Consider the following 13,026-nt stretch of genomic DNA (forward strand, 5'->3'; position numbering starts at 1 on the left):
TAACTTTCATGTTGTATTCTATATATATGCCTGCCATAATTTGACATAAGTATTTTATACACTTAGTTAGTTTGGCACCTATGTAAAGTAGTAGTTCTATTTATCAAATTTTTTTCTTGATAAAGACGTGACGAAAAGCAAAACAATCAAGTATTAGCCTGGTACGGAAACATAATATGACCGACTTGTCATAAACATACTACTCTAATTACTTAGTTAACAAAAGATTAAAGATGTAACTTAACCGACCGACATAATACAACAAAGTACTATACTAGGGATAGGGAACAAACCAAATCCTTTTAAGTCGTCTTAAACATTGATTACACTAATTAAAATCCACCTCAACCTAAATAATAGGAAAACATCCTTCTACAACAACACCTTCTTCACTGCATCATCACTTTTTTCATGGCGTAGTCCAACCCCACCATGAGTACACCTTCCTGGTTATTAAGTGTTGCAACATCAATAGGTGTTTGCCCCTCCGAGTTTTTTAGTTGTCTGCACAACAACAACAACAAAAAAAGCAATCAAAGACCATATATATATATATATATATATATATATATATATATATATATATATATATATATATATATATATATATATATAGGGTCAGGATCAATGGGAAAGTAACCAATCGGGGGGAAGCGGGGGGGAAGCAAAAATTTTTTTTTTTTTCGTTTTTTTTGAAATTTTTTTTTCCCGGCATCAAGATCACATGAAAATATGAACATTTAGAAGAGACACTTTGTGATGAATGTTATTATTTAGGCAGGAAAACGATCGACAAAAATAACATTCAAGATAATATTGTTCGTGAAGAATATGAACGTTTTTATTTTCATGTTTTGTGAAGTAAAATTTAGCCCGATTTAGAGTTTAGGGTTTATGGTTTGGTGTTTTGGGTTTATTCCATAAACCCAAAACACCAAACCCTAAACCCTAAACCCTAAACCCTAAACTCTAAACCGTTCGTGTTAAAAACTCAATCTAAATCCTAAATCTAAACCCTAAATCTAAACCCTAAACCCTAAATTTCTAAACCCTAATATCTAAACCCTATAAACCCTAATATCTAAACCCTAATATCTAAACTCCAATAGCTAAAACCTCAAAATACGCTCGAAAAACACGATAATTGTTATATATTACTTATTCGAGCGTTTTCCCGCCAAAATAAAAACATTTATCACAAAGTGTCTCTACTAAATGTTCATATTTTCATCTCATCTATAATGTTCGTGAACAAAGTTTTTTCAAAAAACGAAAAAAAAAATTAAGTTTTTGCTTCCCCGCTTCCCCCCGAATGGTTACTTCCCTCTTGATCCTACCAATATATATATATATATATATATATATATATATATATATATATATATATATATATATATATATATATATATATATATATATATATATATATATATATATATATATTTGTTTACCTAGGTGGCCCAACCCGCCTAAAACAATGCGACCACATTTTGTTGTGACAGTCATGCTTTAGTTTGTAAAACGTAGGGGGAATGTATTATGATTTTTTTTTTTTTTTTTTGAAAGGCAATGTTAGTGGTTAGAGTTAATTCACGAAAATCCCCCCCCCCCCCCCCCCCCCCCCGAGACTCGAACCCTTGGTCTCCTCGAACACCATGTTAACATGGTGACCAATGAGGCAAAGCCCCATTGGCGGGGAATGTATTATGATAATATAATATAATTTATATGGTTATAAAACTTACAAAATCAAATGATCACCGCATTCGAGCATAAGCTTAACACATTCTTTCCTACCATAACAAGAAACATAATGCATAGCTGTGTTCTTGTTGTTATCTAAAGCATAAACATTGGCTCTTCTGCCTTGAGAAGAACTTCAGCACATTTCACCTGTTGTTGGATTATTAAAATAATATTATATATTATATATTATATTTATAATAAATAATAAATAATTAATATAATAATATATAATTAATAATTAATATATCCTGATTCTCACATAGCTAACCTCCGTCCCAATTAGATAGTCCTGTTTTTCTATTTTGAGATGTCCCAAATTAATAGTCCACTGCCATAAATAGAAAGGAAAGAGGATATTTGATTGGTGGATCTGGAGAGAGAAGATATTTCATCGGTGGATAAATGAATTTAGTGGAATTTCCTAAAACTGTGTGCCCTTTTGTCTGTGGACTATTAAATTGGGACGGAGGGAGTATGAAAAATTGAGAAAAAGCTTATTAAAATACACAAAATTTTACCTCCCCGAAAGCACATGCAAAATGCAACGCTGTCATCCCTTCAGAATCTTTTTCATTTACATCAGCACCTGCCTTAAGAAGAACTTTAGCACATTCCATCTGCATTATTATAACATTAGATAATAATTAGGTAATTAAAAATTAATATATCGGGATTCACATGCATGGTGGCTAATAATAGAAAAAAAATTGGTAAAAAGTTTATTATTACTGTAGAATACTACACAAAATGCTACCTGCCCTTTTGCACATGCATAATGCAACGCTGAAATCCCTTTAGATTCTTTTTTATTTACATAAGCACCTGCCTTAAGAAGAACTTTAGCACATTCCACCTGTGTTATTATAACATTATTATTAGATAACTAGGGAAAATGGAGAAAAAAGTTCATTATTATTAGAATCCAACACAAAATCTTACATGCCCTTTTGCACATGCAAAATGCAACGCTTTCATCCCTTCAGAATCATTTTCATTTACATTGGCTCCTGCCTTAAGAAGAACTTTAGCACATTCCACCTGTTGTTGGATTATTATTATAACATTATATAATCAAAAATTAAGATATCCCGATTCACACGGCTAATAATAAAAAATGACAAAAAAGTTTATAACTCCGTATTAGAATTCAGAAAATCTTACCTGCCCGTATGCGCATGCAAAATGCAACGGTGTCATCCCTTCAGAATCTTTTTCATTTACATCGGCACCCGAAGCAATTGCTTTCTTCAAACCCTATTCATTTTTTAAAAAAAATCTTACATGATTTAAATTTGACGATAATATATTGCAAAATAGTATAAGAAATATCATGATTGTGCCATATATGATTACAAAAGCTACTCTATTTGAGTAGTAATTTAAATTTCAAATGCAATATATATGGGTCAAGTATATATCACATGAAGATTAAGTACCTCGATTAAACCATGACTAGCAGCCGCATGAACAAAGCCATCTGCGTTAACTTGAAGTATCCCAGAGGCGTCAACAAATCTGGTTAAAACATCTTCGTCATTCGAGTACCTAAAAATTTGGTCAAACACAAGAGTCAAACAAAAGAATATGCAAAATGTGATTAACAGTAGTTACCTATAATAAAAAAAAAAACCTTAACTATACCTCTTCATAGCTTCCTGACCATTTGTTTCTAAATCTTGTACAATAGGCTTTAGAGATGGTACTTTTCTGATGCGCTCCGTTCCCTCTATAAACAGTTTCATTTCATCTTTAGAGAAACTCTTTAGGATCCGAGGATATAATGATGGATCCTGTCATACATACACACAAAAAAAACATTAACCCGTTTTGGAATGTACAAAAACATTATCCAGGTTAACCTGTTTCAGATCAACTTCAATTCTCCCATATAATTAATACGATGCAGATATAGAGATACATATGTTTGGGGAAGAAAGGGGAAGTACAGTACGTACATCGCGTGAACAACCAGCAAAGGCTGAAAAGTCAAAAGGATTCCCCGGAAATCGAACATATTCAGATGGACCACCACCCGTCGATTTCGATTCAGAAGACGTTTTCTTAACAGTCGTTTTTCCTGAATATATTAAACATATATGTAAATAAATAAATAAAAAATTAACAATCAAGATAGTACTGTAGTCTGTTATAGTGAAGAAGATGCATCATGAATGATCAAAAAGTATGATACAACACACTACTTCAAATTCTAAACATTACCATAAAATATTCTTTGTTACTTTGCTTCTTATAATGAACATTAACTCGATCGGTATTAATCCATGATTAACTAACCATATAGGCATATATACAAGCTTCTTCTTATTTCTTTTTACATCAATTCAATTTATTATTTTATTTTATTTATTTTTGGTTATTCTTAATTAGAGAAAGTTACGAGTACCGAGATCTACTTAAAATACCTAGTAAAATAATCAAGCTTATGTGACCAAAATTTAGTGTCAATACTTACTAATCTTATCTGATTGTACACATAATAACAGACATATATATAATTAAATTACTGTATCACTTAATATAATCACTAGATCACATAATAACAGTCATTGATTGAATTCGAAAACGTACCAGAGGCGGTAGTATCTTTGAGATCCGAAGCCTTTTTGTTGACCTAAAAAAATTAAGATTCGAGATAATATTAACAGCTGACAACGAAATGAACAATAATAATTAAACAATTAAATACAAGTGGGGAATAGAGTATTAATTAAATTAAATGAATGATGAAAAAGTAAACAGTAGGATTTACCTTTGACATTATTATGCGAATTTGGAATTTGGATTTGGATTGGGGAAATTGACAAGTGTTAAGACAGCGACTTAAATATAATACCTTAAAACCCTAAAAGTTAGTGAAACCAAGTATGCAAATTGGTGTCTGATGACAAGTGACCGTTGGATGAAGAATCAACGGTCAGGTGCGATTTTCTAGTCCTTTTTAGCCGACTATGAAACCATAATGGACTCAGGTCCACAATAATTTGGGCCAAACTTAATATAATAGGTTGAATACTCTCATTTGTATCATAGTCTAAACGACCAAATTGTGAAACAAAAAATTTGACAGTGTTAGGATCACCCAGAGGGGACTTAACTACCCACGCATTCATCTTCTACACAGTTATACCCGCCCCCAACTGCGTGCTCAGGAAAAACCCCGCACCAATCCCAGGGCATGGACGGTAAAAACCCCTCCCCTTTACCCCTAACGGGATGTGGGAAAATGTGTTATGGGTGGAACTTCATGGAGAAAACGCTAATTATCAAAAGATAAATAAAATCAATTTGTCATTTGTTGTATGAATTATGTTGATATTCGCTTATAAAGGTGCATATTATTTCGACTTTTTTTTCTTCGTAATAACGTTGTGGCGGTCGTTTTGCTGGTGTGAAATTTCTTCATTCGAAGCTTTGTTGCGGTTGTGATTAAGCTCAATTCTCTTTAACTTGGTGTTCCATTGAAATGTCACTTTGTCTAACCTTCAGTTTGTTCTCCAACGTTTATTTTAGTGATTCTCTCGATATCAAGATTCGTGATGTTTTAGTTGTTTGAAGTCTTCAAAAGTTATTGTATAATTTGTTTAGTTTTGTATGCTTTGAATGTTTTCAATGTTGTAAGAAGTTGGTCTCAATTGTTGTTTCATTTAGTCAGGTTAATTAGTTCATAGGATCTAAACAAACCGGCTAGGAAGAGTCTGTATCATTTGTAACATAGTTGATCGTTGAATCAACATCAATTAATTCATCTGTATTATCGAGATAAAACGATAGGAATGTTATGGATAGCCTGACTTTTTTTGTAAAGTTCATTCTATAGATGCACAAAAACCGGATCCGGACCAGATCCGGATTTAAAAAACCCGGACAAAAAAAATCCGGATTTTTCCAAATCCGGATCCGGTTCTCGGGGTCGTTTTTTTCCGATTTTTTTTCGGAATCGGATTTTTTTCGGATCTCGACCGGATTTTTTTCGAACTAAGATCTTTATCGGATTTTGATTTTTACCGGTTATATTTTTACCGGTTCGATTTTTATAACTTTTGAACAACAATAATATAATCAATATAAACAAAATGTATAACCCTTAAACAACTATAAATAATATAATTATAATTTATAACGCTTAACACTATAAATAATATAAATACAACATTTTTATTTAAATGATTACCACTATAAATAATATAAATAACAATAACAACACATTTATTTGAACGGTACAAGTTACAACTATAAGTATACAAAAGTTAATACATTATTCGAACTTCGGCATGGCCATCACCCGATAATGTATTACGAGCAAAGTATATCGAGCTTCGGCATTGCCATCACCCATTATACATTACTCGTCTTGCCTTCGTCGTTCGTAATATTGTTCACTTGCTTCAAATTCGGGGTCATCAACCGCAAATGTTCGTTGGTAATTTGCAATATATTCGTCCATGTTAATGGGATCATATTCACCTTCCTCCACTTCGGTCTCGGTATTTCCTTCGGTTGATGAAGGTGATAATCCCGCTTCCATTTCTTCCATCTCTATAAAATCTTCAACGTCATTATCTAACGGACATTCTAATGACGTTTGATCTTGTATCCTATCTACCCCGTCCAAATAATCCTTCAAACATACGCATACTTCCACGACTTGGGGGGTAAGTCTTGACCTTCTTTCCGAAATAATTCGACCACTAAGAGAAAAAGCCGATTCGGAAGCTACGGTTGAAGCTTGAACAGCTAATAAGTCACGAACCATAGCGGATATTATTGGATAAGTGTCTTCTTTTGTTTTCCACCAAGCCAAAACATCAAAGTTGTGAAATTGTTCGGGATTCATGTTTAGTGCAAAGTTTCCAATCTTGTAATTTCCTAACTCGCTTGTGGGTGCCGATGTTCGGGCACGTTTCGAAGCGTCTTCACGTAATTGGTTAAAAAGACTAATATTAAGGTCTCGGACCCTTCGAGAAGATGATCCGCTCTCAAATTGGTCAACAATTGGGTTTGCTTGTCGACCATAAGTTGTTGCATAAATTGAAAATAATTGCTCAAAGATGTTATTAAATTCGAATATTTGGTTGTTTATATAGTTGGGTTCGTCATCTTCGGGACCATGAATACAATCCAAAATTTTGATATATTGTTGTCATCAAAAGTTCCACCCCATTAAAATTGATTTTCGGGTCAAGTGCGGCTTCAAATAAAAAAACTTTAGGTATTGTTCCAAAATATTTTTTTAGTTTTTTTTCTTATGTGAAAAACGGTTTGTCTAAAAATACGATTATTTTAGTTTGCAAATTCGGTAATTTTTTCCGTCATTATATAAAGTTGTTGTAAAACTAGTGAGCTAGTTGGGTAATAAACACCCGAAACTTTTGTCGTTGTCTCTTTAAAAACTTGTAAAGAATTTGTTAATGCTTCCAAGTTATCCCATTCGTCGTTATCAATTGGTTCGGAATATCCCTTTCTAATTAGTCTATTATTAAAACCGATTAAAGTTTCTTTTTGTCGTAATATATTTTCAAACATAAGACAAGTAGAATTCCACCTAGTATTATTATCAAAATAAGGACCTAACCAAGTGCCATTACAAGTTTTAACGAAACTTTTATAGTTTTTATGTCGTTCGTTGCTCGTACGATATATCGTTACAAATAATTTTCTAAATTTATCTTTTAACGAACTACAATAAGTTAAACAATCTTGAACGGCCAAGTTTATAATATGAGCAACACAACGTGTATGTAAAAACGCACCATTTAAAACCGGTTGCATTCGTATTTTTAACATATCCATGGCGCTAGTATTATTAGAAGCATTATCTAGCGAAATAGTAAAAACTTTATCGATTAAATTATATTCAATCAAAGTGTCTTGTATAATTTTTCTTAAATTATTACCATTATGCGGATAAGCAAATAATTTAAAAGCGATAGTCTGTTTCATTAATAACCACGAATCGAGATGAAACCAATGAGCGGTAACGGCTAAATAAGAATTTTCCGTTCCGTGTGGTGCGGTCCAAACATCACAAGTTATAGAAACTTTAGTATATATGTTCGAAAACCTTCAATTATATCATTTTTAGCTTTTTTTTTCCCATAATTTAAAAGTGTCACGTCTTAGAGTAGTACGACTTACATTGTTATATCGCGGTTGTAGTCGGTTCCGAATTAGCTCCGTAAGCTTTGGATTGTCGAAGTGGTTGAAAGGAAGCTCTTGTTGAATGACAAACCTTGCCAAATCTTCACGAAGAGCTTCTTGATCGTATAAAAAAATCGAACCATCCCGACCAAGTGTAGATTGTGTCGGGTCTTCTTGAACGGCTCCTTTACAACTTTTTTCAAGATGTTTTCTTAACGTAGAGTTACCCGAAACACCTAGGAACTTAAAACATCTCTTACAACGAGCTCTTTCTTGATTATCGTTCATCATGCACAAGTCGAAATTAGACCAAACGTCACCTTTTCGACTCGTATATTTGATCATACGAACATTGTTGTTGGTATAACATTGTGAAGATGTTGCAACGGAAGCGGAATCGGAAGCGGATGCTTGTGAATTATCCATTATAGGATTAGTAAGTAGAGTTTAGTGAGTAATTATACTGTAATTATAGGGTATTTTGAGATTTAGAGAGAATAGAGAGAATTAGATGGTGTGCTTTCAACCAAAACCCAATACCATCTATTTATACTACATATGTAGGGGTAAAATGTTCCATAAAAGTTCAAAAAACTGCAAAAAAAAACGGTAGAAAACGGCTAGTTTTTTTGAAACCCGAAGCAGAAAAAAAATCCGGATTTTATCCGGATAAAAAAATCCGGATTTTATCCGGTAAATATCCGGTCATATTCGAACGTTGAGATCCGATCGGATCCGGATCGGATCCAAGAACCGGTTTCGCTTCTGACAAAAACCGGATCCTGTCAGATCCGATTCCGGATTTTTTTCCAGGGAGATCCGGTTTTTTTTGTGCACCTATAGTTCATTCTAACTAGTCATCAAAGAAGACCATATAATTTTAGAAGTGGTTTTATCATTTAACGGTCTGGGATTCGGTGCCTAAATTCTTAGGATGCATTAGATATAACTAACTCAATATCAATTAATCGATTGCTACGATTTAAGGTGTAATCAATTATTCAATGAAAACATAATTTCACCGGCGTGCATTATCATAATACTCTAGTTAGTTAGTTAACAGACGATTAAAGGTGGTAATTTAACCGACATAATACAACAAAGTACTATCAGTTAACTACTAGGGATTGGGATGGGAACTAAACGAAATCCTCTCAAGTCGTCTTACATATCTTAATTAATTACACTAATTATTATAATCCACAACCTCAACCTAATTAATAATAGGAAAGCATCATTCTTGGTAACTAGCTGCTTTCATGGCGTATTGCCCCATCACAATCATTACATCTTCCTGGTAATTAGCTGCTGCAACTTCAACAGCTGCTTTTCCCTCTGAGTTCGCTTGTAATCTGCATAAGAACAACAAAAAATAAACCAAGACCAGATATATATATATATAAATGTTTGTTTACCTAGGTGGGCCAACCCGCCTATAATTCAGTTTGAACTTCTTTAGCATCGATCGAGAAACATATATAGAGAGAATGTATGATAATTCGGTTATAAATTAAGCTTACACAATCTCATGACCACCGTAATCGAGCAAAAGCAGAACAAGTTCTTTCCAACCATATTTAGCAGCATAATGCAGGGCTGTGTTCTTGTTCTTATCTGCAGCATAAACATTGGCCCCCACCTCAAGAAATCATATTTGTATATTTACTGAGTGATACACAAACCCTAGATTTTAGGGAAACGCTCAAACGCTAGTAACCCAAGCCCACGAGGAATTTGGGCCAAACTCAGTATAATACGTTGAATACTTATTCACATTTCACGAATGTTTCGACTAGAGAAAACACTAATTATCAAAAGATAAAATAAAATCACTTATAAAGCAACACTAAATAGCCATGGAGCAATTGGTTTGCGTACATCAGAGTATGGGTTATTTGTTTATAAAATTGCCTGATGTTTCGACTTTTTTCTTCTCATTTTTCCATAACGTTATTGTGACTTGTTTTGCCTAAGTACTGAGTCAGGGGCGAAGCGAAGATCGTAGATCGCTGGTGACACAATAATAATACCGAGCATATCAAGTCATAAGAAAAGCATACCTCGATTGGTGCGGTTGCAACTTGCTAAACGAAAAAAATAAGATTTAATAACCGATAAACCTAACGATATTAAAGATGCTTAATTACAGATTAAATATTTCTGTCGAGTTATATTGTTATAAAATGACAAAATTAAAGCTTATATGACTATATATTACTACATTAAAATTTAAAAAATATATATATACCTAATTCTGATATTCTGTACTCCTAGTATGCAAATTGGAATATATAGAAAATAATTGTAATGATAAATTTCAATCATGAAACTCTTTCAGGTACATTGTAAAATGATAGTGAAACTTACAATTTTTATTTTTTATTTTTCAAGGTTTTATCTCTCATGTTTGGCTATCTCTAAAAGATTGTACTACAACTCTTATAAAAATCTCCATAAGTTATACTATTGTAAACATGCTCAAGAAGTGCAAAATGGACACTTTTAAGATGTAGACACATACTTGCTTAGAATAGGGGTTTCATTTGAACTATTAAATGTTAGAGTATGGAGACATTTATACAAAACGAGAAAAAAAAAATGTTTCAACAGAGAAAAACAGATCAAAAACAGAGCAAGTTGATTGTGCGCGGTGATGGTGCGCGGCGCGCTCTCTGCGCGCACTAGAGAAGTTTTGATCAGAAGGCTTGCTCGAAGTTTGGGAGTGTGCACGGCTCGCACGTTTGCTGGCAGCAGCTGGCAACCTTTTTTCATGTGGGATCCGATTTTGTTTGATTCTCCTTTTGCTTTAGGTGCAAAGTGGATACTTTACACCTTGAACTGAGGCTGTGATCATGCTAATTCAAGGGTGTAAAGCTAGTTAGTTGGCAAACATGATAATTACTTGTCATGATGAAGATTCCCTGCTAGTTTCTTAAGTGTTCTTGTTTCTCCTACAAATGGAGCTCATTGTATCTCATTGTTATACTCCACTCTCAAATATTCAGTAAATAAACGATCTCTAGTTGGTCTGTGGACTAAAGCAATCACAACGATTGCATATAACCACGTTATATCTTGTGTCGATTACTTTTTCGCATTTATATTCTTTCGTTCATTAAGTGGGTGAGTGATCTTGAAGAATCACTTGCGTTGTTTGGGTCCTAATATCCTAACAACTGGTATCTAGAGCACAAGGTTTCGTTAAGGGAACGATGGCGGAAGATGGGAAGTTTAGAATCGACCGATTTGATGGGAGAGACTTTGGCTTTTGGAAGATGCAAATTGAAGATTACTTGTATCAAAAGAAGCTACACCAACCCTTGTTAGAGACCAAGCCCGAAAGCATGAACGATGCCGATTGGACGCTTTTGGATCGTCAAGCTTTGGGTGCTATTCGCCTTTCACTTGCTAAGAACGTTGCATACAACGTTGTGAATGAGAAGACGATGTTTGCTTGCTTGAAAGCACTCTCTAACATATATGAGAAACCTACAGCTGCAAATAAGGTATTTCTCATGCGTCAATTGTTTAATACTAAAATGAAGGAAGGTACGAGTGCAACGGATCATATCAATGAATTTAATAATATCGTTTCAAGACTTGAATCGGTAGAGATTAAGTTTGATGATGAACTAAAAGCACTTATCTTGCTTTCATCATTACCGGAAAGTTGGTCGGGTACTGTAACGACCCGCACTTTTTCGATCATTCTATACTTATAAGATTAATATTTACATAAATTAAACCTTGCCAACATGATAAGCAATCCAAATTGTCGAGACTGATATTTCCGAAAAGAGTTTTACACAACGTTTGACCGTCTAGTTTGACCGATGATATCACGAACCATACAATATGTGATAATTATACGTTTGTGTATATATATGTATATATACATATTTAACATGATTAAAGAATGTTTTAATACCTCATTTTATATTAATAACAACAAGTTATATGTGTATTTTGAAACTACTAACTTAAGTTTTCAAAACGATAACTATACGTAACGTTATTTGACATAAATACTTAAGACATATAATGTTTATACATATATTGTATAAGTAATGTATTTAATCACTTTTAAAGACTTAAATACATAAAACCATATAAGTGTATTCACAAAAGATAGCTATATTTGAATTCTCATTCCATTTTTCACAAAATTTCTATACGTATACCTAGAGTATTTATACTCGTATCATACCTAGCTTCTATACGTATTTACTAATAGTAAATACACATCAAATCACCACCTAACCAGCCCTTGTACATGCCCTAGGTATAAGGTAATTGCTTTTGTATGATTGCTTGACTAATTATACAAGAAAACAACTAAAACTTTTGTCCTTGTACACCATCAAAAACGCCACCATCACCACCTTAAATACTTCCATTCATTTCCCATTTTTGATTCACTTTCACTTCAATTATCTTAGCAAAAACACACACTCTTTCAAGAACTCTAAACTCCATAACACTTCAGCAACTTACCAAGAAGATCTAGCTTCAAAAACCATACTAAAACACCATAAGAAAACCATACAAAAACACTTCAAGAAAACCCTCCAAGAACACCAACTTACTTCCAAACTTTCATCCACTTCTATCACCCTTTTGATTCTAGCTTCTTACTCCTCTTTTACAGCAAACTTATCCAAGGAACTTGAGGTAGAATCTATGTTCATAACCTTATTCGATTCATATATATATAGCTATCTTATTTTGTGGTACAAAAGTTTAACAACAAGAACATAGTTTGAATGTTTTCAAACTTGTTTGCAAACTAAATAGATCCTTCTAACTTAACTTTTAAAATACTTCAAGACATGTAACATAACTTATTTATATGTTAATTTAACAAGGTAAAACTTGGTTTTTCAAAGTATAAGTATTTTTGGAAAAATGGTCATTAAATGATTTTGTTGTAACAAAATGTTTAACTTCATATGTTTCACTAAACTTTCACTTATGCCGTATGATTTTGAATACAAACCAAGGTATTTACAGTTCATAGTCTTAAAGAAGAACTCGATCCAAGAAGATGGCAATTTGAATCAACGAAAACGGACTTGTAACGAAGAAACTATGACCGAAACAAAATTGGCTATCCTAGACATT

General features: G+C 33.2%; 1 protein-coding gene and 1 long non-coding RNA gene across 2 annotated transcripts; both read right to left on the reverse strand.

The window, feature by feature from the left end:
- Positions 1-278: 278 nt before the first annotated feature.
- Positions 279-4,404, reverse strand: LOC139898067 (uncharacterized). Its single transcript, XM_071880774.1, has 10 exons — positions 4,336-4,404; positions 3,702-3,823; positions 3,388-3,536; positions 3,183-3,291; positions 2,908-3,000; positions 2,686-2,784; positions 2,501-2,599; positions 2,265-2,363; positions 1,746-1,893; positions 279-504 (listed from the first exon to the last, which is right to left on the reverse strand). Exons 3-9 carry the CDS (start codon positions 3,486-3,488, stop codon positions 1,840-1,842), a joined length of 654 nt encoding a protein of 217 aa, XP_071736875.1. The 5' UTR covers positions 3,489-3,536; positions 3,702-3,823; positions 4,336-4,404; the 3' UTR covers positions 279-504; positions 1,746-1,839.
- A 4,553-nt stretch (positions 4,405-8,957) lies between these two features.
- On the reverse strand, positions 8,958-9,552 carry LOC139898068 (uncharacterized). The gene is made up of 2 exons (XR_011776869.1): positions 9,426-9,552; positions 8,958-9,257 (listed from the first exon to the last, which is right to left on the reverse strand). It is a non-coding gene; the product is annotated as an uncharacterized lncRNA (long non-coding RNA).
- Positions 9,553-13,026: the final 3,474 nt, after the last annotated feature.

This window comes from Rutidosis leptorrhynchoides, chromosome 3 (genome assembly GCF_046630445.1).
Source record: "Rutidosis leptorrhynchoides isolate AG116_Rl617_1_P2 chromosome 3, CSIRO_AGI_Rlap_v1, whole genome shotgun sequence".
NCBI classification, from domain to species: domain Eukaryota; kingdom Viridiplantae; phylum Streptophyta; class Magnoliopsida; order Asterales; family Asteraceae; genus Rutidosis; species Rutidosis leptorrhynchoides.

Bases quoted from the DNA above. Each gene is read 5' to 3' on its own strand.
- LOC139898067 (XM_071880774.1), bottom strand. From the start codon at position 3,488: ATGAAACTGTTTATAGAGGGAACGGAGCGCATCAGAAAAGTACCATCT. The intron at 2,785-2,907 runs GTAAGATTTTCT...ATCCAACAACAG, and splicing joins TTGCATGCGCATACGGGCAG to GTGGAATGTGCTAAAGTTCT. The intron at 2,364-2,500 runs GTAGCATTTTGT...ATAATAATGCAG, and splicing joins ATGCATGTGCAAAAGGGCAG to ATGGAATGTGCTAAAGTTCT.